The sequence below is a fragment of the Cheilinus undulatus genome, linkage group 21, assembly GCF_018320785.1.
Source record: "Cheilinus undulatus linkage group 21, ASM1832078v1, whole genome shotgun sequence".
Classification (NCBI taxonomy): domain Eukaryota; kingdom Metazoa; phylum Chordata; class Actinopteri; order Labriformes; family Labridae; genus Cheilinus; species Cheilinus undulatus.
In genome coordinates, this window is record NC_054885.1 from 19,470,636 (window position 1) to 19,497,544 (window position 26,909).

Consider the following 26,909-nt stretch of genomic DNA (forward strand, 5'->3'; position numbering starts at 1 on the left):
TCCTCACTAAGACCAAGAGAGTGGACCATATCACTCCTGTTCCGAGGTCTCTACACTGGCTCCCTGTCTCTAAAAGAATAGACTTTAAGATACTCCTGTTAGCTTATAAAGCTCTGAATGGCTTAGGCCCAAAATACATCAGAGACCTTCTAGTCCAGTATGAATCATCCAGACTGCTCAGGTCGTCTGGTGCAGGTCTGCTCTGTGTCCCTAGAGTCAGAACCAAACATGGAGAATCAGCATTCAGTTACTATGCTCCATATATCTGGAACAAACTCCCAGAAAACATCAGCTCTGCTGAGAGTTTGAGTTCTTTCAAATCAAGGTTGAAGACACACCTGTTCACTGCTGCCTTTGACTAAAAACTTTATCACTTTTTAAATTTTCTATTTTCGCTCAAACTCTTCACTGTAACTTTTATATGTGTTTTTTTTTTTTTGTCTTTTTTGTTTTTATCAACTTTTACATTCTTCTTTTAAATTTTTTTAAGTTAAGAGCTTGGAGCTCAGATAAGGATCTTGCATTGGCCAGAAATGTCTGGGACAGAATTCAGTCTCTGGACCAAGGTTGAGAGGAACCCAGGTTTTTATCTTTTGTGGATCTTATTTGCTGTTTTTAATCACCTTTTACATGTTTCGTTTAAATTTTTCCATTGTTTCTTTTTTTTCTTTGTCAATGTATTTTAATGTCCTGTGTGAAGCACTTTGAATTGCCTTGTTGCTGAAATGTGCTGTACAGATAAACTTGCCTTGCCTAAATGATTTACCACGAGAGGTGTAGCAGTTCTTAACCCTCATTTTTCACTTCCTGTTTTGATTCTTAAGCTTCTGTGATTTTCTCATGAGTCTTTCAAAACACCAGTGAATTACCAAACGACATCTCACGCTTACTTTGTTTTATTTCTTTCCACCAATTAATGAACAGTAACAGTATTTACAGAAAACTTCTTGACATTTCATGGCAGAGAAGACAAATGTGGCTTGCATTTAATTGGGTTAAAGATGATTTAAACCATTTATGAAATCAGGTGAATACAGGATTCAAAACTAATAAAAAATGCATAATTTTCAAAACACAACACACGTGATCACTTATAACAATTATGTAAGGGGAAGAGGAGAACACATTAACAGGTAAGGTCACATTATTTCTCACAACACTAAAAGGTGGAGCTTACAGGAAATAACCTTAATGTTTAAAACTCCATGTGTCATCCCTCTTCTGTACAGTTTAACACTTTAAATGTCTATGAGAAATATAAGAAATATTTCATTTAGAGAAAAGGCTAAAATGACACAAAAACGTGTTACAGGTAATATGAAACACCAGTGACATTTGGCATTTGATTCAATCTGCAATAAAACATACTAAAAAACATTAAACCTTTCAAAGCATGATTCTTAAGCATAGCTTATACAAGAAATACTTGAGCTACTTTTTTAAAACACAATCTCTTTTGAAAGACATCAACACAAAAATACATTGCTCTCAAAAAATAGAATTCAATATAGTGAGATATTTTTGAGGATGGAAAAGTATTCAAGGGAAAAGTATGCTGCTCAAAATACAACAGGTCAGTATCAGTCAAGGACTTCAAACAATGAGCTACGAGTGGAAAGTCAAAAAACCCTTTTTCAAAGGAAAGTCTTTCAAAATCATCCAATTTTCTACAAGTGTAATTTAACACAGGATTAAGAAACAAACTGTACAGGCAAGAGAAATCATCATAAAATACTCAAACACAAGATCTTATCAAATACAGACAAGAAAGAATGAGAATGAAGAGAAATGGCGCGTCTCTTTACATTGGGGACTGTACATCCATGTCCAAAGTGAGTGAATCTGAAAGAAATAAACATACAAGATTCTAAGTGCTTTTTCCTGTTTTTTCTTGTTCTTGTATCTTTGAGAGGATAAACAGTTTAAGAACACGAGGTTCAAAAAGGGTCAAGATTATAATGAGCTTTAGTTGAAAAACAAGGATTGATTGGCCTGGGTGAGTAAACTTGGGGACTTCAGAATCACAAATTAATGTGTTTTAGTGTGTATGACTCACCCAAATGTCCTGGATTAGTTTCAGCTTCATTATGCATGAGAGAATCAAGGGTGCGAGGTGACATGGGGAACAGGTCGCTGGTGTTTCCAGAGTTTGTGCTGTGAACAAAGCAGACAAAAGACAAACTGTAAATGACAAACTGAAGTGTCCAAACATAGTCAAAAAGATGCTTGTGCAAGTTTCCCTTCTTAACTTTTCGTGTTAGTTGAAATACTCCCAGTCCAACTAAAATGAAGGAAGCTTGTTATCCAACTTTACTATGAACTAACAATCCTCTAGCTTGAATGTTAGTGTTTGCGTTCATCACAATTACAGTGGAGCTTTCAGAAGTGACAGAGCTGTGATTCAGCTGCAATGTTAAACCCACATATCCAGCATTGGTTCATGGCTGAAAAGGCCAACCAATCAGACCCATAATAGAAAGATTACATGAGCATTCACGAGAGCCAGGCCAAAAGTCAAATGTGTGGACAGAAATTAATCAAAAATATAAATCAAACCAGGATACTTTTATTGTTTTAATCTACTTTATACAAACTCCCTTACACTAGATTTCTTCATTTAGACTGAAAAGATATAAATAACAGCATCTCTACAGACAGTATTACAGAGGTTAGCACAGTTAATTACGCGATCAGCCATTATGTATCAAGGCAAGAGATGTGTTCCTTTCCCTTCCCTAAGATGACTCTGGTTTCTGTCTTTATCTGAAAGCTCATTTCCTCAAACCCTGATAGTAAAACTACTTGAACTGTTGAATTCAAAAATAGCTCAGTCTGAGGAATTATGACACAGATATCTAGGAAACGTTTAAGTTTGACTTCAAGTGAAAAATGGATGAATGGCAGGGAGATGCTCTTGTATTAGGACCAGGGAAAGTGGCAGTGAGTCAAAACAATAACAGGAATTATGAAGGTGGGGGAACAGCGGCTATTCCCCCGAGACCCACCCGTGGAAAACACACAAACAAGAGTGACAAGATGCACACACAACCCTACATGCCACCTCTCCCTCCCCCTCCCCGAGGGCCTACCCTGGGAATCCGTTCCCAAGCAGCTCACTGTCTGGCAAGTCCATGAACACGGAGGGACACCTAAGGAGACAGGTCAGGATCTCACTGATAGTCTCTCAACGCCATCAAACTCACTACCGACAAACAAAAATGGCTGACTGTCCTGTGCATACACTGTGTGTTATTTTGTTTTACTTCTGCACGAACATAGATTATGCTCTATCGGTGACTAATAGAGTTAGAGGAGGGAAAATCGACTCAGCATTTCTGTTACATAAATGCAGTTTCCCATTCTATTCTACAGCAAATTTTCCAGGACTTCTCCAGGACATTTTCAGGGACAATTTATGGTTTGACAAGAAACATCCTGCCTATACACCAACATGTTTCTTTCTACCTGATTCAAAGAAAATAGCAGTCTATGGCCAAAGCCATGATCGTTTGAATAATTTCCCAGGAAACTCTGCTTTTACTCTCACTGTCCATTTGTTTTCTATGACTGGAAATTGGTTGTTTTCAAGATTTTCCAAGGCGCATGGGAACCTTATAATTAGCAATATTAGTTTTTACTCCAGAATATATGTAAATACTGCAGCTATATTTTTTCTGGGAACGCTTTAAGTTTCAAAGGTTAGGTTTATACCAGATCTGCTCTCTCCATAGATATACAATTAAAGGTGCATATAAAGAAACTGAATATCATGTAAAAATTCATTTTTTCCTCATGATTTAATTCAAAAAGGGAAATTTTTATGAATTATGGATTAATCTCATACAGTGAAGTGAAAGTGTCCCAAGACTTTACAAAATCTTAAGAAAGCTTCTCTCTCAAAAATCCACTGTCCCAAAATATTAGAATACTGTGATAAATTCCAATTTGAAAGGGTTTCCCGAGCCTTCAGTCTCTCACTCTGGTTCAGTACAAACAACTGCAATCATGGGAAAGACTGCTGACTTGACTACTGTCCAGAGGACAATCACTGACATCCTTGACAAGGACAGTAAGCCACAAAAGGTCACTGCTGAAAGGGCAGGCTGTTCTCAGAGGCTGTATCAAAGCATATCCATGGAAAGTTAACTGGAAGGGAGAAGTATGGTAAGAAAAGGTCCAGGGATGAACCCAGGCTTCAGAGAGTTGTCAAACCAAGCAGATTCAAGAACTTAGGGGAGCGTAACAAGGAGTCAACTAGGGCTGGAGTCACTGGATCAAGAGCAACCACACATGGACAAGTCCAGGAAATGAGCTGCAAGTGTTGTGTTCCTAGTGTCGAGCCAATCCTGAACCAAGGACATCATAAGCTTCTCACCTGGGCTAAGGAGAAAAACAACTGGACCGTTTCTCAGTGGCCCAAAGCCCTGCTTTCAGATGAAACTAAATTATGCAATTAAATTGTGAATCAAAATCCCAGAGTCTGAAGAAAGATCAGAGAGGCACAGACTAAGGTGCTTGAAGTCCAAGTTCAGTTTTCACAGTCAGTGATGATTTGGGGTGTCATTTCATCTGCTGCTGTTGATCCATTGTGCTTTAGCAAGTCAACAATGTCAGCCGTCTACCAGGAGATTTTAGAGCACTTCATGCTTCCATCTGCTGAGCACCTGCCCACAGTGAAGCCAAAACAACCAGGAACTGGTTTGCTGATCATGGTGTTACTGTGTTTGATTGGCCTGTCAACTGGTCTGACCTGAACCCCGTAGAGAATCTCTGGAGTATTGTCAAGAGGAAGATGAGAGACACCAGACTCAATAATACAGATGAGCTGAAGGCTGCTATCAGAGCAACCTGGGCTCCATAAAAACCCAGCAGTACACTGATTGGCTCCATGCTCTGACACATTGATGCAGTAATTTGTGCAAAAGGAGCTTCAACCAATTACTGAGTGCGTAAATGAGAATACTTTTCCAGAAAGTCAAGATTTCTAAATTATAAATCCTTTATGGAGTGCTGTTTTTTGATATTCTAATAGTTGTACATTGTGAAAGCTGCTGAAAGTCATAATCAACATTTTTAACATTGCAACAATAAAGTCTGAAAATATTTCACTTTGAGTGAGATGTATCTAGAATAAATGAAAGTTTCACCTCTTGAATTAAATCACAGGAAAAAAACGTATATTTTTTTGAGATGCACCTGTATGTCTTCATGTTGGTTTAATTGAAGGCAAACTTTTCTGTTCAGGTTTTAAAGTAATATCTTTATGGTGCCAGGTGTACATAGAACAACAACTTCAACGTAAACTCCAGCAAAAACAACTCTAGAATCATCTTGACCGGGTTGGTTTGCTTGTTTAGAGCTGAGAATACACACTAGTCTAAACTAGTTTTACTTTTACAGCAGAGCTGATCATGCCACTGGTGAGCCGCATCCTTTACTAACTACTTCTTCACTTATTTTGGAAACATCTGGTTTATATCTGGGTGATAGTTTCTCCAATGACAGGAATGTCTTAAGAGTGTGAAAAAACTTCTGTTCCTCTTTCTTTGCAAAGCTTGTGAAATACCGTGCAGTATGTATACAAAGGAAGTTCAGCTCTAGAGCAGGAACATCCAAAGAAAACTTCCTGTCACTATAGAATGAAACATGGCATGCATACTTTAAGTTTAATACTGGATAGCATAATATTCCTGTAAATACATCATGACTTGAACATAAAGAAGTAACAGATACTTACGGGGTAACGCAGATGAACTTTGTCTTCAAGTACGGCTGAATAGCTGTCAATGGAAGAAAATGTTAGCACTCCACTGTAACAACACAAACCATAATGAGAACCATTTAAAAGTAAAATACATACTAAGCATTATTTGTTGCCTCTTTTAAACCTAATAGAGAACAAAGTAAAGACATACTGCTTGTAGAGTCTCCCCCCATCTCAGGTTCAGGAACTGCTTCAGGTCTGCAGTACTTCCCAAAAGCTTCCTCTTTGGGGATATCAGGGTAGAGATACACGAGTGGGGAAACCAGAATGTTGGTGGCATCCATGATCTTGTAGCCCATGATGATGTCCGCAAAAGACATGCTGTTGAGCTGCTGCTTGGTGTAGGGCTCCACTGACTGGATCTGGGTCTTTCCTGTAAATATTTATGAACGTTGAGTGTTGTGAAAATGAGTCAGTTAGATATTGAAATGTCAAAGGTAAGTAAAAAATACTCACCACTGATGTCTTTTTCTACCCATGTAAATGTGATGCCCCCCTCTTTGCTGCTCTCACTGAAGCGCAGGAGGAAAGTGCCTGGAGGTTTTGGACTAAGAATGGCCCTCTCCCTCTCCTTGCTGATAAAGCCCATGATATACCTGTACAAAAACAACAGGAAGGAATATGAGTAGATGTTGAATATCAAAATAGTACATGTATTTAGAAACTGTTGGCAAATGCTTTTCAACAGCTTGAGAGTTTCCAGGTCCTGCTCAGGGACTTGACTGTAAACAAAGAATGACCTCTCACCCCTCATTCCACAGTGCCAGGATATACTTCTTCACCAGGTCAATGATGTTGTCCAGCCACACCCAGAAGGAGAAGCCTTTGCCTGCCATGTTTTCCTGGGAAGAGGAAAGAGAAAAATAACTCACACTGAACAATAGCAAGGTAGAAGTTTGACTTATGTGTGGTTGGTAGGTGGCATACCTTACAGAACTTGGCCCAAGTGATCTGACAGCCGGAGTAGTTGACACATGGGCCTGGAGGGAAAAATACAGAATATCAACATACATCCATAAACAAAGGACTGAGAAGCTGAAGGTCTGAGGAGACTTTCAGGCATGACATCTCACCTAGTAATTTCTCAGCTAGGGTGGTGAGCTGTTCAATGGTCAGGCCCCTCTTAGTAGTGGAGGAAAACTGCCAGCTGAGAACCTCAGCTACCTGATCCCATGTCCCCACGGGAGGCTTGGTGAAGAAGTTCACATTCTGTACAGAGAAAGAACATCACAGTTGAAAAACAACTATTGTTGACCCTGCATATTTGATGTGTAAATAATGTGCACCACCTTTCCACCAGGGGGTGATGTCTTACCTTTGGGTGGTTAGTGAGCATGTTGTACCACAGGATTGAAGCCCAGGCGTTTGGCATCTGGCAGATGTTTGAAATAACTACCACAGGCAGGGAATGAGTCTGCACAAAAGAAAGAAAAACATAGTGCTATATTTAACATATTTTGCAATATGTGGCCACTTGCTAACATCATGTTATTTCCTCAACACTGACACCAAAACATTCAAGCTTCTTCAAGAAGTCCTTTCAGTAGCAGTAATATTACATGTAGATGGCATGCTGCCATTTGTAGCTTGAGATATTATTGTGTTAAAAGGATGGGGATTGGGGCACAGATGGCCTAGTGGTTTAAGGCGTGCCCCATGTACATGGACGGCCTGTATTCAAATCCAGCCTGGGGCCCTTTGCTGCATGCGCTCTCATCCTTGTTTCTGACTCTATCCACTGTCCTTATTTATCAATTAAAGGCACAAAAATGCCCAAAATAAATCTTAAAAAAAAAAAACGAAAAAGAAAAGAAAAAGATGGTGATGGACGTCACTCACACGAGTTGTATGGTTATGAGATACTGTACTGAATCAAAAAACTATAAGAAATAACCAATCAGTTCGATGCAGAATGCAAATAAAGTGGTATTTGGTGAAAGTTTAAAGTGATAGAGGATGTGTACTGATGTATAATGTGCACTACGCAACCTACTCAAAAAAGTAGAAGCACCCCAAAACACGACTCAATTACAGTTATTTAAAAGAAATGTCATGAGCTACTTCTACCCCTGTTTGGTACTTGTATAAAACAAAACACTGAAATTCAAAATTCAATTTAAAAATAATACCGTTTAAAAATAGTACAGTTACTTTCAATTACTAATCATGCAAAGCAACCTGTCAACACTCTTGATTTTGAAACAAACACTACTAGAAAAAGATCTATTTTTTGCCATAAAGGTAAACAGATTACATTAGACATTAGACGAATTGTTCCCAAGACCACTTGTTCTGAGTCAGCGTAGCACACTTGTAGGTGTGAGCTTTGAGTTGCGGTGAAGGTTAGAGGAAATACAAAATTCACTGTTATCTCATAATGACCTATTTTAAATGAAACTAGCATCTCCCTTTTATGAGCTCTTAATGAGTCCTATTCACAACCACAGAGGATAAGGAAAAAACATTAAAATTTAGCTTTGTGTTGAAATAATGGGTTAAAGGTGCCATAAGTGGGTTGGATTGGTTACGGGAGAGGTTTTTGGATTAAGTAGGCTGCAATGGTGACAGTCTATGAAGGCGGGGAACTTAAATGACTCATTCCGCTGATGGCTTACATTCAGGGTGTCAAGGAAATAAACTTTCATTCTTTCAGTACGACTTGACTGACTGCAACTTCAGCAAGCAAGATACACTGAAAATACAAATAAGTGGCAAAACTCACACAAAGATGTGATACTGACCTCCAGATCAATTTTTAAGCCTTGGTGATAGACTTCTGTCTCAAAAGTAATGAGATGTAGCTCCTCTGTGACGATCAAAGAGGCCTAAAAGAGCAGATAATTCAAAAGACACTTAAGTAGGAAGTATTTATCTGCATGATATTCATGTAACAGTGGTGAATCCAATACTTTTCATCCTTACATAAAGAATACAGACATCTTTACAACAGTTTGAGCTTTAAATGAGACTTGCCACCAAATGTTAGAGATAATACTCACATCACTATTGGTCCGGCCACCATTACCACACCTCTGTTCCCTCAGGGTCTGTAATAAACATGATGTTAGATGTCAGATTTTTCCATCTTCTATCTCCTGTAACCAGTATCAGTTTTAGATTTAGAACTCACCAAGTGTTTAAACTCTGCTGAGAGGCTGCCATTGTTGGATTCCTCCATGTTCATAACCTTTGTGTTTGTACCGAGGATGTTAAACTTCCGTGACCTGAGGAAGTCAAACAAAAGCTGAATGTGAGAGCCTTTTATAGAACAATAAACAGTTAATGTACAAAGAAGGGTTCTAAAAGTCTTACCCTCGAATTGCAGCCACATCCCCAGATTCCCTGAAAAACAAAGAAGTGACATTAGCACCGTTGTTATTTCTATTAGTGCCTTAAACAAATTAAAACTGATTAGAATATGAAAAAAAAAAACGTACTTGTCGATGCAAACTTTAATTTTCAGTTGATAATTGAGTTCAGGAAACTTCACCAGTAACCTGGAATATAATTGAAATACAATATCAACTTATAATATTAGGACATAAAGGGATGCAAGCTTTGTTATGTCTAAGGAAATGTCATATGCTGTGTCTCATATTTAAGTGGTTCAGAATCTTACCTGACTTTGTTTGTGAACTGAACTCCTGTTTTTATGACCAGTGGTCTGTCTGGATGCATGGGCATGCAAGGCTGTCTCTCAACGACAAAAGCACTGGAAGACAAGAGCAGTTCATGTTAAAGAGAGAGAGAAAAAAGCTGCTTATATCAGAATCACATCTGCTGCAAAGAAACTAAGATTGCAGGCCTGATTAACGATAAATTCACCCAAGACTTCCTTTAGAGCAGCGGCTCTCAACTGGTCTAACCTCAGCACCAACCATCTTCATCATGAGAAATGCTGCAGTTTGGACCTCAGATGGAGCAAACCGAACACATCTGCATAGGAGTGCGCGGTAAGATGATCTCAGATCATGAAGAAATAGAATGTATTGGTGATCTGCTTAATCTGTTTTATCATAGGATTGGCTCTAATACTTCTCACTCTTTGCCCCCCTCCCCTTCTGCTCCTCGATGCCGCGGAGACTCATGCTGTGAGTGAAAGTGAAACTAAAGATTAAGTTCTCACGATGATTTCTAACTCTTATACAAAGCTTTGTCTTGGTTTTCTAAACCATCAGTGTGCAAAAAACTATTTATTTGCACAATCTGCACAAAGGTTATCAACGTTTCTTTGATGAACTCTGACGACAGCATCTTTAAAAATGAGTTTTAGTGGTTGAATGTTATGCTTGATTAATTTCTGACTTCTCAGAGAAGCCCAGTGAGCCAGCTCAAATTTGGGTGAATTCAGTTTGAAATCCCTCATTCCTGTTCAAAATGGTAAAACGCGGAGAGCTGAGTAAAAATGAAAGAGTCCGCATTAAAGCACTTCATGATGCTGGATGGTCTTTGAGACAAATATGACAGGTGGTCTAATAAATTGGTTTAGCACTGTATATACACACACATACATATTCTGTGTTGGCCAACAGGATGGTGTGGAAGAAATACCCACAAATCAGAGAAAAGGTTGTTTTTTCTGGTCAATAACTTGCAAATTTGTCTTAGAAATTTAATGAAAAAAATCATGATAAAATCGAGATCGTCATCTGGCCATAAAAAAAATCGTGATATGATTTTTTTCCATATGGCCCACCCCTACATCTGCATGTTTTTACAGCAGCCCATGGATAAATTGAATGCGTGCATTTATTTTGATCCATTTCCTTTGATAACCAGTACTGTGCAGGACTTTAAAGCATTTTTTAAAAATCGAGGATGAAGTAAGGTGATGGAAAGAAAGCATGTCTGAGGCCACCATCGGGCACAAAGGAGCATTGACACAATTCTCGCAGACAGCTTAAAGGTCCTCCAATTTGTTGCATCAGGACAATTACATGCCACTGGAATCTAAATATAATCTAAAAGTTGGAGAGAACAGTACTAGAACTACAAATATTAATCATATTAGTTACTATCAGCAGAATGATTAATGGCATTGCATAATCTACCTCCATACAGGTCAGGGCAGATGTACACAGAAATATTCAGCACGTGCGGTACCTCTTCATCAGGTTTCTGAACAAGTCGACAATCTTCTCCTCCAGGGCGGGCCGGTGTTGGATGATGGGGTCTCCTTTGTAGGACACCTTCTGCTGGAGCTCCTCCAGCTTTTTGATCTGCTGACGGATCTGCAGCTGGGACTCAGCCAGGGATGTGATCCTGGTTATGAAATCAGACCCAGTTCATGTCAGACAGCTTGACCTTATTCACTGTCTCATAATACTGGTAACAGAACACATATGCCCATGAAAAACCACAGAAATGGTAAACTAATGTGGACATGACAAGAACTGCAAGGTATGAAAAAAGAGATTAGTTACAAGGAAAAAAATTTAAATCACAATTTGTAAATCAATACATTTTTACATATGAAGAAAAAGAGTTTAAGAACATTGATTACCATTGTGATCTATAGCATACTGCAGAAATAGCCTAAGATTTGCATCCCTTCTTACCATGTTTCAAGGCGGTCCAGGCAAATGTTTGGTGGACCCCCAATACAGGCGATTTGTTGCCTTCTCTTCCAATCTGCCAATTCTTCATCTGTCAAATTCTTCTGTACGTAATCCATGGCTGTTAGCAAGCCTCCCATCTCTGTCACGATTTGCTAAAAGATAAAAAACAAACAAACAAGCAGTTTACATTAAACACAACCATCTGCCACTGAAATGATAAACACAGTCTGATTCTGTGATATATTTAGATATGAGAAAAAAGAAAATTGGACCATTCTAACCAGATTGTTTTTCATTGACTAATAATCTAAGCATTAACACTCACCCTCCTGAGCTGGTCCAGGGCACTCAGCATCTGCTCGAGCTGAGCCATCTTCTGTCTGGTGGCAGCTGCTTGGCTGTTCCCATTAAGGTCCTGGGACAATTCTGTATAATGTGCAAACATTTCATAGGTCAGTAATCTAACACAATTTCTTCAATTTGGACCAGATAAGACATTCTCTAAAAAAACAAAAAAGCATCACTTGTAAAAGTTTTAATATTCTTTATAATATACCTCCTTGGCTTTTCAGTGTCTTGTAATTAAAGTCAAAGTCGTCCTGCAGGTTCTCAAGCATTTTCATCTTCTGTTCCATATCCTGAGAGAAAAAAAGGACAATAGAGCATGTTTACAAGTCTTTATACTCCCAAATCAAGAATATAATGTGTGATGCTCTGATGGAAACCCACCTGCACCCGCTTCCTGATGTCTTGAAGGTTGTGCTCCAGTATCTGCTGCTTCTCTGTCACTACTGTCCCTGTGGGATGAGCTGCCTGGCCATCCTGCAGAAAAAAAAAAACATAGAATCATTGTTCCTACATGACTATGGCCTCATTTCTATCAAAATGCCTTTGATTAAACTTGAAATATTTCTTATTGTAACATTCAAAATGTATGAAGCAAAGTTCATTGATAAAACATGAATAAGACGCAGTGTAGCTCCCATCTACCTGTGCAGCCGTGGTGGCAGTCTGCAGCAGTCTCTGCTCCTCCCACAGACAACGGGCAACAATGCGTGCAATATCCATAGGCTTTTCCAAATACTTGCTCTGCAGATGCTGCTTGATCCTACGCAGATTATGCTGGTAGAGTACGTTGTTTTCCTGCAGGAAACGGCTGTATTGCTGGTCTATTTCTCCCAAGAGATTGTGGAATACTAGTGTGGCGTGGGACTCTTTATTGGCAGCATAAGCCCTTGAAAAAAAAAAAACATGGAGTAGATAAAATATGATTATTTTCAGGTGAAGAAGATAATCAGGATACAGTTTTTCTAGTTGCGCTTAATAGTTGATAATAGCTGAACTTACAGACATTCCTGTCCATACAAACCAAACACAATTACTTGTCTCTTGGTCTAACGTCAAAATACATTTCAGTGAACTTTTAAAGCTTTCAATCTCGACTAAGCCCACTTTTTTAACTGCTAAAACAGCATGAAATATTTCTATTTTGCCCATCTCTTATATTGCGTTTGGGTGAAACTGAACCCATTATTACATTTGATAGTATTACAAAACACCCTAAATGTTGGGAGAGGAGGATTAGTGCTACATGGGGTGAAAATAAATATCTGATGTGGTTAAAAATAATTAATTCAACTCCAACAAGTCTTGATTAGGACAAAAGAAGAATCGTGGAAGTCGAAATGTGTAGACATCCCAGTTTCACAAATGATTTCTAGTCACATCAGAGCGCCTCAGATCTTCCATTTTGACTGCCATCTCTAGCATAGTCTCTATTTGATAAAAATCTGTCAAGTCATTTGTTCATTTTCTGCTGTTTTTAACACCCTGAATGCTACTGCTTCAGCCAAAAAAAAAGACCCAAACTCAAATTCACAAAAATTAAACTATTTTTCAAAGTTTATACCGTACTTTTGTGTAGGTGCTATACATTTTGTAAACTAGAGCTGCCCAGGTCAAATTCAAACCACATCTCCAATCAAGGAAAACGTGTGATGTAGGGAATCTTTAAAGATTTACACGTGGCAGGTCGGTGTATGACTCAGTGACATTAAAGGCTTCATTCATGTGCGGTTGTGCTACCGGACAAACCAGTTGATCCGCGTTGATTCGAAAGTGAACACATAGATTGTTTTAATTAAATGAAGAATTTTATGGTAAATTTAGCTGTTTTCCTTGGTTGTACCAACTGACATAGAGAGTACCTGCTCACCTGAGCAAAACTGTAATTACTCTTTTTTTTTTCAATATTTGGTACCTCCTTTACCCAAAGAGAATTAAATATTCTTGGAGCTTTAAATATTATAATCAATAACATACAATGACACTTTTTGCAGCTGGACCACCTAGTATACTGGTTGAACTACTACAATATCAAACAGGCAAATAATTAGACACATTTTACTACATCTGCTCTTGTTAGAAAGTGGACACTTTTTTTTAAGAAAATCAAGAATTTTAGGGTTAACAAAATTGCTAGCTCTTTTTCCATTGGTTGTAACAGTGAAAGTACACCCCCGCCCCCGAGACTGACATGATTTTTTTTTAAATCTATACTGCAAAATGATGTGCAAACCATTTCACTCGGGCATGAGTATCAGCTGGAGTCAAATGGAGGATAAATTATGCTACAATCTTTAATTTTATCACTTTACTTCAAAATAAAAGTCCCATAATTACAGTTGTGCCACCCTGACTTTTAAGAACTTGCATATTTCGAGTTAATTTTTTTTTAGATGATCTTACTAGGTTTATTTCAAAAAACCTTAGTAGGATTTGTTTATTTCATAGACTTCAACCAAAGAATCATGCCAAAGTATTCTAATTTGAATTTCTCACTATAAAAATGTCATTTTTGATGGTATCCATAATCTGTTCATTCACTTGGACATTTGAGCCGCCAGACAGTTTAAGGGTTTGAGATGCCAAAATATGAAATCAATGATATTATTTAACAAAATGAGTATATATACTAACAAAGTAGGTTTCATAGAACAAATTGATAAATGCTGTGCACTGATTAATTTATATAAAGAAATATGCATACCATGTCTCTGAGCTGTACACATCTATGGGAAAATACACCACAGAAACCAAAACAAGTGAAGTTGTTTAATTTCTGGTAAAAATTAAAAAAAAAAAAATACACATATTTCTGGGCAGATGCACCAGGAAACTCCAGAAAAATATCTTATTCCAAAATATTAAAAAATCTGCGACGAGGGAAGCATCACTTTCTTGCTCAGTGTCTTGAAATGACATTCAATGACTAATTTAGACAAAACATTTCATTTCAAGACTCTCAACAGGTTAAGCTTTCTTGTCCCATTTGGGAACTTTTTTTGACTGACAAGCAAATCAGGCCTTGATTGTTTTGTGATTTGTATCTCAAAAAAAGTTTTATCTGGACTTTTCTGGTGAAGGGGGCTTAAAATGAGTCTTAAGGCTTATTTAAAACAAGTAACTTAGTAAAAGCACTGGCTTAAATTTAAGTTTTTGCAGTGACCTTTCTCAAGGGACACTGTCAAGAGAACTGCCTGCGCCCTCACCACATTTACCCAGGCTCCCTCAGAGACTGGCAACTGTCAGTTTTAAAGTGTCATAGGGAAATTGAGAAATGGTGAAAAAGCAAAACTGAAGAGGAACAATCAAAGATGTGGACATAAGGAACAGATGACCACCTGCAACTGCTCTTCTGTTCCTTTGGGAACAGAATAATCTAAAAATGTACCAATTAGTATGAATTAAATTAACATTAACAATTCTGTGCTAATTCACATAGGGGTTGGAGGTAATATTATTAAGACACCTGAGATGCAGTTTTAGTGACAGCAAGACTGACTGTGCATGAGGTCACGGATCCAATCTTGAAAGATGAAAATGTAGGCAGTCATTTAGAGGATGGCATTTTAAAAAAAGCACATAAGGAAAGCTGACTACTGCTCATCTGTTTGGTGTCATTTTTACATCTTGTATTCTTACATCTTCTTCAACAGTTTCAGTATTCTCATTTTAATATAAGTACGCTTTAGTAATAATGCATGCTGTGTTTTCATATTTTGGATAACTTTGGACATAACTTTATGAGATTGTAAATGTTTTTCTCCAAAACAAGAGGTTAGAAATCTGAAAAAATACACTCTCTTCTCTCTGAAACTTTAGGTAAGGAATAGTCTCCCATTTGTTAATGTCAGTTTAGCTGTTAATACATGCTAAATAAATCAGTAGTTCATATTTGGTTGTATGATCTAAATGATAGTGTAAATGGCATAGAAAATTACTAGCATCTAAGGTTTAAAATGGAATTGATGCACTGTAATTAACAACATGCATATTGTTTCTGTCACTGTGCCATGAGGGAAGGTGAGGGCATGACAAAGTAGTCTTACAAAGCATGTAAAAACACAATAGCTGTCTGCGGGACAAGTTTTCAGCAAGTCATGCTGAGTAACCAAAAGGAAGTGCAGGAGAAAAATCAATTTAAGTGCATATGTTGGCATACAGGAGAAATGAAATGCTCCTTTTAATAAGACCCCATATGAATCAATCTTCAAACCTTCTTACCAGTCCTGACTCTCAATCCAGGGGGCGAGGAACTGCCGCAGCTCCATTGGGAAGCTGTCACTGTACAAGTGATAGAGCTGCTCCAGATACCTGGTCTCCAGCTGCTGTAACTGGTTCCACTGGGCCATCCTGACTGACCTCCTCAAACCTACACAAAGAAAATTAAAGGGTAATGACAAGAATTAAGTTCAAAGTATTAAAGACATTTTCTTGGAAGGCAAACAGTGAGTGTTACTAAATGATAATATAACAGTAGACTATCTCCTCAACTTACAGGACAGAAATTGCTAAATGTACTATTTCTCTGAAAATGAAAACAGCCCCTCGGGAGGCCGCCTATTCTGCACAGTCACTTCCTGTTCAGTGAAACACTACGCCTGCACCAAGAAGTATAGGGTGACATGATGAACAGCTGTACACTCCCTTAGCAGATAGGAATGGATGATCTTTGGCCACCAACTGTTGAGGCAAGAGACAATGAAACCACACTTCCTTTTTTTTTAAATTTTAACCACTCAGGGTAAAGATTTAAAACCAAAGAAAATGGTCTTTATTATACATAACTTTTGATTCTAGCATTTTTTCATAATCATGATGTAGAGAGCAGCTGCTAATAAAGACAGCCATCTATCAGATCCACACAATAACATCTGCTAGCCTTCTAAATTTACCAACAGCAGGGTAGGCTCGTCCCCTGGGGGCTGTAGACTGCACTCGAACAATAACCGCAACAGAAAGTTGTCTCCTCCATCTATATTAAATGACCAGCTAAAGCCGTCTGAACCTCTTACATAACCCCTAAACACTGGTGCATTAAGGCTCAGTGTCTGAGCAGACTGTGTCTGACTGTAAAGTGAAATTTGCTATTTTTTTTAATGCAGAGCACTTCTCACAGTTGAGACCAAAGAGAAGAAGTATAGACTAGGCCCAGCCCTTGTTAACTCATGAGTTAGACAAGCACTAATAAGGACACTAGACTCATCAACCACTAAAACTCATTTTTCATTACATCTCCCACTGGAACCTCTTTATAATATCTACACGGAGCAACCTTATTTCATTAAAAACAGTCCGGCTCCCTTGTGTAATATAGATTAGGGATTTTTTTTCAGTGTACTACATAAGATGATGTGAGGTGAAAGTTCTCATGACCATTGTTCCTCTTTCACTGAAAAAGGTGCATCTGCACAGAGCGGGAAAACACACAGGGTCGCATCAAAACTCATCATCACTAATAGAATGACTGATTTCTTTCATTTTCCTCATCAAATGACTCTTGCAGGATTTTTTGTTCAATAATTAGAGTTTCGGCTACAAACAGAATCTCAATTGGAAATGCTACTTTTCATCCCTTTGATACTTGACGTGGGAGGACAGAGTACACCAAGATGGGACTTCAACCTGCTTGATTTACTTCCAAAACCTTAATCATTCTGTTATCATGAATTACAGTCTCATATAAACCAAGCATTACATGGCTGTACCGTTCAAACACACAGTTCCATTTTGAGTTTTCTACAGGAATCCAGTGCTGTTTTTCCTTTTTTGTTTTGATCAGTGATACCCTCTTGAGGCTCTTGAGCCTCATTGGTCTCTTTTAAGTCTTACTTGGAAAAATAATTCCCCCAGAAAACCTGACCTCAGAAATGAACTGTTTCGAGTCACCTCAATCAGTATGTTTCCCACACTATACGGTTGTTTTTTAATGTCAAATTTAATTCACAACCATTATTTTTTCTGTAAGTTTCCATCTGATGTGTGCAAGAAAGAACAGACAAGATAAATATCACTGATTCTTCAGAAAAGGAGAAAAACATATTTTGAATTCGACTTTGTAGTTTCGTTTAATAGAATAATTTGAAGTGGAGATTTTTGTAGGTTGAGGTCTCAGCTAGTAGTTGTGTGTAGGAAAAGATTTTATATTCAATTTTTTTTTCTCAAAAGGACTTTTTTTTTTGGCCAATCACGTTTAGATTTTTGTCAACTCTGTCAGACACACTGAATGCATCTGATTTTCATTTTAATAATTCAAGATGAATGTCAAGTTTTTAGTCATCTAATACTGGTATTTTATAATAACCTGAAATTTTTTTCAGAGTTTTAAGTATGTTATTAATGATTTTTGTTTTTAAACGTTATCATTATAATTAACCATATTGAGCTAATCTTTTTTAAATAAATCAGTTATAACTGCATACATTTTAGCTGGTATTCTAACAAATAAGCAGTATGAAATGAATGGAGAATAGCCTAATGTTTTGGGTTTTTTCTGTAAAATTAAAAAAAACATCATCTGACAGAATTGACAACAGGGAGTAATGACTTAAATTAGCTTTTAACCCAAATCATTATTTTAATTGACTATAGATAATGAATGATGGATTTTCTGATTTATAATGACAATTAAAAGCAGAATTTTTGTAGTTAATCGTTATTAATCTCACGCTTTCTATATGATTTCAAATTTCTACTATTTTGCATTCTAAACTGGTTTGGTATTATTTTGGATTTTCCTACAGTCTTAATCTAAGGGTCAACTTCCTGTTTGACTCCAAACCTGCTTTTAGAGGTAGATCAAAGATCACAACATGATTTTGACACAAAAAAGGAACTTGTTCCAGACTGAAAATTTAAAAAAAAGACCATTAAAAAGGTTCAGATGCTTTTATGGTGAAATAAGACATTGAGGAACAGTGGTGGATTTATTTTACATCACTGTTGCTGCAAGGAGACGCTGATGAGGATTAACCAAAGTGTGTTGAAATGGATAATAAAGCATGTGGACCACACACTTTATTAATTAATCACAATTAACTTGATTGTGGCTCTTGCACAGGTATTTTTTTCAACAATTAGGCTCTTTGGTTGAGCAAGGTTGAGTAAAACTGGCGTTAAATCAATGTCCTATGTGAAGTTACTGACTGCAGGTAAATAAAGGGCTGATAGTTAAATGGGTTAAACATTTTGGCACAGGTCAAAGTTTCGAGTAAGCTTTGAAAGATACCAATTCTCTCAAATACCAATCCACATGCAAAGACACAGATTTGGCCTCAACACTGCCTTTGCTACATCTGTTGTAGTCTGTGTTTGGAGCTAATTCATCAGATTCTGCCAGAAATTTAATAGGTCTGACAGATGTGCTCTTTTTGACCAGTTTTGATGTTTGCAGACCTGGCACAGCCTGATTCCTTAAATCATTTCACGTTAATTCCAGGAAGTACTTCATGAACAAACAAAGAAGCAGAAACCAGGCCAACTTTGTAATTTGTCTCTGTCAGAACAGTTGACAACAATGGTGGTAGATCAAGCACAGCCACAATGCATGTGGTTAATCATAAAGGTCATGCTTTGAAACCGAAAACACTCAGTACAATTATATTAATACGCTAAATCACAAAGATGAAACTGTCTGCTCCAAGGATGGGTATGTGGAAAAACTACCATACACCAACAGTAATGATGGTAATGGTGATGCTATGGACAGAAGGTATCTCTAAATTCTTATAGAGGAAGGGCATCCCAATGCATGGCCACAGACGTGTTGTATTGCAGATGGGAAGGAGATGGGCGTGACAACTGGAGACCAGCAACAATGGCCAGGAATTCACAGACCATACATGCAACCTAGTCAAGTCTGAACAACTTTACGTCCTTTTTCATGAAAAATGTTTGCGAATCAATACAAATAGCCTTAGCAGAGTGAAAACCGAAACAGAAATTCACGAATCCAGAAGGTTCGTAGTATTTTCAGCTCCATTACAAACTGGCACGAGCAAGCAGGGAACAGGTACATACCAAAGTGACGTTAATACATTCATATTACAGATTTAAAGGTTGAAACAGTATGTGTAAGCCTCCTTATTACTTAGTTGTAATGTTGCAGAAATAGTTTAACTTCGTTTATAGGGTCAAAGATTGTAGTATAAGTACACGCTACGTGTATTAAATGTTGTCTATAATTATACCATAAAGGAAATTAATCTGACCTCTCTGACCAAGCACAACGTGTTATATATATGTCAGGACCAATAGTCGTGATAGCTCCTTACCTTTGCTCTTCTGGAAAGTTCCTCCGGGGAAAAGTGTTAATCTTTCGATTGTCAAATCCTGACAATCTCAGTAAAGACTTTTAAAAAAAGTGGGTTTAACGTATCAACACGCGCTCTAACTGTGTCTTTCTGTCTGAAAACACTTCTGTGCTGCACGTACAATTTTTTTTCACCGAGCCAATCTCCTACATTGCAGTCTTCCCAGTCACACAAACCCTAAAAAGTAATTCATTGGCACCTCGAAAGGCCAATGTTTGTCGTCAGTACCGTTGTAGCCAATCAAAATATAGTTTTGAGTCACAAGGGCGGGACATCAAGTTAGGTTGGTTGAGAACGCCGTGTTTACTGCTGTCGCAACTGCGCTGTTCCCCGCTTCACACCCTCCCTGCTGGTGTTCGTTAGAGCAGGCCAGCCGCTTGAGTGGTGCGGAGGGAGTGCAGGCACATGGACGAAACAGCCAGGCTGGAAGTCATCTGAGTTACTGGCAGTGGCGACGTCATCAAGAGTGTAATAACACCAGTTCTGTTCATTATTGACCTCTCTTTTAATAATAGTCCAGCGGCTTCTGTGCCCACGTATTTAAACGAGGCGAAAACACAAACTACGCAAATTAATTGTCTGGTTTTCAACGAAAAGCTTTCAAAACTACCGGAAAATAAAAATACTAAACAGTATATATTAATCAGAAAACTTTTATTGATAAAGAAGTGGCAAGCAAAACGAGGCTTTAACACATCAGAGAAGGAAAGCTTGAGAATTAATCAATAACACCAAGAGTAATGTTTAATCACATTATATTGTACAGTGTGACAGGTGTTATTTTTTCATTTTAAATTACAAATCTACAGGAGCTCTGCAGATCCCACCCCATGCTGATAGCAAACCTGATATTCAATCATATTGATTATAATGCAGCAAAATATACATGGTGGAAACCACATACATTTAATTCAAATGGGGCTAGTATGTTACAAATGTTTTACTGTACAACCTGTTAGAAATGTGGATATTTGTGTTGAAACACAGCTTCATAATCACAGCCAACAATTGATTTTAATTTCCTTTAATGAAATTAAATGTTAAGGAATATGGTATGCACACTTATTTCTCAATTTCACACATGTGCTATATATACACAGACATCCACAACCTTTCTTCCTGCCCTCCAAACTGTTCTCTCCTGGCACACAATTCAGATGGAGCACTCTCTGTAATTGCATTCCCCGACCCATTGATTAGTTTAATGGTGCTCTATGCTACACAGTGGGCCTCTGTGTGCCTGTGCCCCATCAAGATCACACACAGGCTCTCGGGACAAAAAAGGAAGCTGTATATTCTCCTTGTGTGCCTTTTCCTTAGTGTATACCTTACATGATCAACAGCTCCCATTACCCCTGCACCACTGTCCTTGCTAACTTAAAAAACATAACCTTGTCATATGAGTTATAGTTACAACTCATCAGTGTGGACATTCCTTGAATAATTCAGGGGAAGTGCAAAAGACTGCACCCTGTTTCCACTGAATGTTTGAGAACTGGACAATACTGTTCAGGCATTCACAATAAAAGTGCAAGTCCATGCATACAAAATGTAGTTCCACTTTAGGGTACTTTAGGATCAAATTCTCATCGTCATCAAACTGTCATCTTGCATCTCGGACCATCATTTTTCATTTTGCAATTACATGGCAAACAAATAGGGATGTGCAAACTTGCTGTGTTGAGCTGTGACAATGGTGACCTTAGATACAGTACAGTAATGATGACGTTGTCATTTTTTTTCTTCTCTGTGCAAAGGTTTTCAATGTGGAAGAAGATGAGTATAACATGCACGGATGAACTGAATATACAGTTGTGAATTAAACATGAGAGCACTGCTGTGAATGGGTTTAAAGATACATGACAGCAAAGGGGATGTTCTTAAGTTCTCTGACTTTTGCTTTCACTTAAATTTTGAATCAGTAACAAGTTAAAGGCATGAGATTATGTAGGAAGATATCGCCCAACAAAATATTTAATGGTGAACTGCTACATTTTGTGAAGATTCACAATTCTTTGTCACTCTTCCTTTTCAATCAAAGCACATATAGTATCCAGTATGTACAGTGCTTAACAAATTTATTAGACCACCCTAACCCTAACTAAAGTAAGGTTTATGCCACAGCTGCCCTAAATTAACAGCATTGGTAATTACCAAATCATTTTTATGTTTCTGCAATGGTTAATACACCAATATGTAGAAGCTCTTTAACCCAAATGATATTTTTAATGCTGAAATATACTTATTATTGTTATCCATGAATTTTCAAATTTACTGATTTACAAAAAAACTGAAAAAATAGTAAAGCACATTATTATTTCTTGATTAATATGTCAAATTATAGTTAATTACTTGCATTCCTGAACAGAAAAATGAGTTTTAGTGGTTGAATGTTATGCTTGATTAATTTCTGACTTCTCAGAGAAGCCCAGTGAGCCGGCTCAAATTTGGGTGAATTCAGTTTGAAATTCCTCATTCCTGTTCAAAATGGTAAAACGTGGAGAGCTGACTGAAAATGAAAGAGTCCACATTAAAGCACTTCATGATGCTGGATGGTCTTTGAGACAAACATGACAGGTGGTCTGATAAATTTGTTAAACACTGCACATGTAGACCCTATGTGTGCATCACCATTAATATAGAGAATGTGAAGTTGCATCATGCCTCATTGAATGTTGGACTACTAACACCATCATAGAAAACCCTGCCCATTTTGTTTGACTGAAAAAGGCAAAACTGACTTAGTACAGCAGGACTACAGTATTGCAGAGATCCAAAGGAGATCGCAAAATCAAGCTGGGTAAAACTGATAATGGAACACATTTTTCTCAGAAAATGATTTCTAGGCTATGAGTGATGCTGCAGCACTTGATTTTCCCTGATGAAGATCAAGAAAATATTAGTCTTTTTTTTTTTTTTTTTTTTTTTTTAAAGGGGCTGTAGGCGACATAACCCAAATATTAAACATTCCCATTTTCTGCCAGGATGATCTTTTGAAAGCTTTGTATTTTGTCTGGTTTAAGCCACAAAGAGTTTGCTGAGTACAGCTGTGCTACTTACAGGTCTTGCACTCATTCTCTGCAAAACTGCTCATGAGCACAAAAAAATGTATAGCATGTAAACTCACACAAAGTGTAAGCACTCAGTCCAAACAGAAAAAAGTTAGAATATGTGACTGGTGGTTCACACAGGGGTGGAAAGTAACTTATTATATTTACTATAACTACTGTAATCAAGTAGTTTTTGTGTACTTGTGCTTTCTGAGAACATTTTGAAATCAGTACTTTTACTTCTACTTAAGTTTTAACTAGAGTAGCTGCACTATTTTACACTACATCTGAAACAGCTGCTGTCCAGAGCAAAAGTCTTGATAACTCAGGGCTAAACATTTCTGAGTTGATTTTAAGTGTGAAAGTGTAATTTTGTCTCTATTCTGAGTGAAATGGTCTTCAGTATCGATCCATCAGTGTTAGACCAATTTAGTGGAATTAATTGATCTGGTGGAGTTCCCCATCATGCCCTTGGGCAGTGTTTAGATTTGTTTTGTATGTATTTAGTTGTGTTGGGATGTTCTCTGTTGTACGGTGACCTTGCTGGAGTTCTTTTGCTCATGTTTCTAGTGGATTGTTGTATTTAAGATGTTAGACACGTTTGCACCATGAGTGAAGTTATCAACAGAGTTTGAGTTCTGGCCTGTGACTTTTGACCAAAGGATGTTTAGTGAAAATTCTTCATCAGTATGTATTGCCTTGCTGTGTGGCCAATTCTCAGCTTTGCTCTTTCCACAGATGACCAACCTTGCCACAGATTTTCAAGAGTTACAGCAGTTCTGACAAACTGTAAAGTTCTTAATACTTTCAAAAGTGTAATTTAACTATAATATGGATCAAAATAGATACTTTTAAACTGTTAATTTGAACTCTATACGAGTTTAATTAACAGTGTCAATTTGCTTTGTATTTTACTTTATTATAGAGGTGTGGCTTTACCTGAACAACCTGTTTGTAGAGCTATTTTCTTATTTTTGCCAATAAGGAAAGGTACTGTTTACTTCTTATGATGAACTATATTTCACTATACAACTCCTCAATAGCCGCTCAGTACTTTTTACTTTTACTTGAGTTGATTTATAGACCAGTACTTTTATTTTAACTTAAGGCAATTTTAACTTTTACTTTACTTTTACCAGTGTACAATAGTCATGTGCGTTTACCATCTCTGGGTTAATCAGAGTTGCAGTCCTGTCCTGAGCTGCCAACTTGTATGAATCTGTTTCATTTTTCATGCACATTTCTCTTTATCCATCTGTTTCAGGCTGAAACTCAGTTTTCCTGATAGATTTTTTTTAGCTTTCTTTTCATTTCTTTCTTTACTTTTAAATCCTTTATTAGCCATTCAGTTTTTAAAACATTTTTCTTTCAGTATAGATGAAAGGTGTCAGGTAACTCAAATTAAGCAAAACAAAGTATTCCTTTAAATATGGCACCCAGCACAGCGCAGTTTGATGTCATCCTCACATTCACCTTATGTTGTATGACAACACGGCGCTCATGCTTCTCATTGTTATTGGCTGCCATGGCAATAGTCAGTATTAAGATGTGACTTTGTGCAAAATTTAAGGAAAATAGCGGTAAGTAGTATTTAATGCAAATCAGGTTTTCATTCATTGTGTCAGTTATTTTTTATTCTGTGAGAGGATTTCCCAATAACCAGAAGAAAAAGAGCTTCAGCGGAAGACAATTGCATCAGAACAGAAGTGGGTCAAGTGGGATGGGCTACTTAAGGTGAGCAAGTGATAGGAAACTGTTCTAACTGTTTAAATGTCCACATCTTTCAGAAGAAATGAAGTATTACAACAATAATGAGTTAATTACACCATGTTTTATTTGATATCATTAGAAAGTCCACATCTAATGGTCTCTGTTATTTTGATGATCAGTTGTAACAAAAAAAATACAGCCTTTTGTTTGAGCCTTTTGTCAGAGAACATTGCCAACGTTTTTGTGCATCTAAGACAGTGGGTGTCAAACATTTTTGAAAATTAAAATTACTGTTTTGTTGCTGTTGTATCCAAACCAATATTTTTTGGCTCTACTAGAAAAGTTTAAAATTCTGGTATTGTGACAACCTCATGATGCTTCTGTTTGAATTTTATTTCATTTTCAGACGCATTGATTACTTAAAAGATGCTCTATAAATAAAGAAAAATAAACATATACTTTCATTACTATCAAACAGAAACATTAGGTCTTAAAATAAATAGTCACCTACAGGTGTTGTGATTCATAATTGTCCCTGTATATTTTTCCTGCGTCTACTTTCAGATCATCAGCATCGTAGCTGATGCGCTCAGTCACTAGATTATGGACACATGTCTGAGTGAGTGGCAGTATAAAATCTCTAAAGCTTTTAGTATGTAATAATACTGTTTTCTTCATTCAAAATCTATTTCAACTCCAGTCCAACTCATATCCTGCCCTTCTGCATCATCTAATCTTAATTTCCATATCTACTTCTCTAAATGTTGCCCATTTGTTCATAATTTTACTCTAACTGTGCAGAAAACATCCCTTAAACCCTCTATAAATGCACCCAACAACTTCCTGTTTACACGTGACAATGTGCATATCATTCATAGAAAATATTACATTATACATAACAGCTCAACAATAGAAACTATTTATACCTTTTTCTTTGTTTCACTCAATTAATCAAACTAACAGACCACAAACACTCTTAATAGTCAAAGCTAGTATAACCAGTCAGCCTGAAGCATGCCTCAATGTTAAAGTAAGTGCTGTGTTTTTGTTGTGTTTTCTTATTTTTGTGCTAAAGCTAAGCAAATATGAAAATCCTCCCTGTTTGGTACAATAAAAAGAGAACAGAAAACAAATGTTATCATTACTTGAGAACACATCGAAGAAGTCTCTACGACTAATATTGTGTCCTTGTGTTTAGACCCTTTTATCAAACTCTCTTCATTCTTCCTTCTTCTCCTCACATCCGTGCAGACATGGGACACTCTATTCGCTTTGGGCCTTCTTTAGGTGGTCTGCATCCACGCTGACCAGCTGAGAGTCTTCAGTCACCTCCAACAGAGCCTCCATCTCTGGGCTGTCTACACTCACTAGCTCTCCTTCCTCCACCTCCACATGCACACCGAGCCCGTTCTCCTCTCCCCCCGGCTGGCCCTCTGCCTCGGTCACCTCCACCATCTCTGTGTTCTCCAGCACCTCCTCCTCACCTTCTCGGATCTTCTTCACATGAAACGTGAAAGGAGGGACGCGGTACACGGTCGTCTTAGAGCGAGCGTAGACGGTGTGGTCAGGAGTTAGAGACTTCTTCACTTTGTCTTTGGAGCTCTTCAGCTTCGCCCTGCGCTCTTGGTTGGGTGTCATGCGGGTCCCAAGCTTGCCAATCTTCTTCTCCAGGCTGTGTTTGGTTTTCTCCAAGTTGTCACGGGTCCTCTGTCTCGTCTTCTCCAGATTCTCGCGGGTTCTCTGCTTGGTCTTCTCCAAGTTCTCCTTGGTCTTTAGTTTGGTCTTCTCCATTTTCTCTTTGGAGAAGGCTTTCTTGATATTGTCCACTTGCTGCTTGGTGGAGCGTTGGAGGCGCTTGGTACGAGACTCCTCGATGATCTCTTCAATCTCCACCTCTTCATCTGAATTGAGATTATCTGTAACGCCCTCTTTTCCCTCTTCAGGTATCTGCTCAAGCCCCTCTACGACTGTACCCTCAGCCATCTCTCCTGTCTTTGATTTGGACTTTGGTGGCTTCACTTGGTCCTGAGGGAGCAAAATGGGAAAGAAAGGAAAAACAATTATTATGAAGCCACCGCATCATTCTGTTAAGGGCTGACTGAGTGAATTAAATTATTCAATTTGACATTCACAGCAGTACAGCTGATAAGGGACACTAATTGTATGAAATCCC

At 37.8% G+C, this 26,909-nt stretch overlaps 2 protein-coding genes across 3 annotated transcripts in view; both read right to left on the reverse strand.

The window, feature by feature from the left end:
• Positions 1–880: 880 nt before the first annotated feature.
• Positions 881–20,153, reverse strand: stat3 (signal transducer and activator of transcription 3 (acute-phase response factor)). 2 transcript variants are annotated; one of them, XM_041817353.1, is made up of 24 exons: positions 19,938–20,153; positions 15,889–16,036; positions 12,313–12,556; positions 12,052–12,144; positions 11,879–11,960; positions 11,648–11,748; positions 11,323–11,474; positions 10,868–11,026; positions 9,384–9,476; positions 9,202–9,261; positions 9,077–9,106; positions 8,895–8,988; positions 8,764–8,811; positions 8,506–8,589; positions 7,080–7,178; positions 6,838–6,973; positions 6,692–6,744; positions 6,512–6,606; positions 6,221–6,360; positions 5,916–6,137; positions 5,738–5,780; positions 3,090–3,149; positions 2,057–2,154; positions 881–1,842 (listed from the first exon to the last, which is right to left on the reverse strand). In XM_041817353.1, exons 2-24 carry the CDS (start codon positions 16,014–16,016, stop codon positions 1,802–1,804), a joined length of 2,355 nt encoding a protein of 784 aa, XP_041673287.1. In that variant the 5' UTR covers positions 16,017–16,036; positions 19,938–20,153; the 3' UTR covers positions 881–1,801. The 2 variants fall into 2 exon arrangements, with proteins under 2 accessions (XP_041673287.1, XP_041673288.1); XM_041817354.1 differs by lacking the exon at positions 3,090–3,149.
• Positions 20,154–22,458: 2,305 nt separating this feature from the next.
• The window catches only part of cavin1a (caveolae associated protein 1a), a 30,106-nt gene continuing 25,655 nt past the window's right edge, over positions 22,459–26,909 (reverse strand). The window contains exon 2 of the mRNA XM_041778264.1: positions 22,459–26,761. Within this exon, the coding sequence (XP_041634198.1) occupies positions 26,000–26,761 (762 nt within the window). The 3' untranslated portion in view covers positions 22,459–25,999. The remainder of the gene's footprint in view (positions 26,762–26,909) is intronic.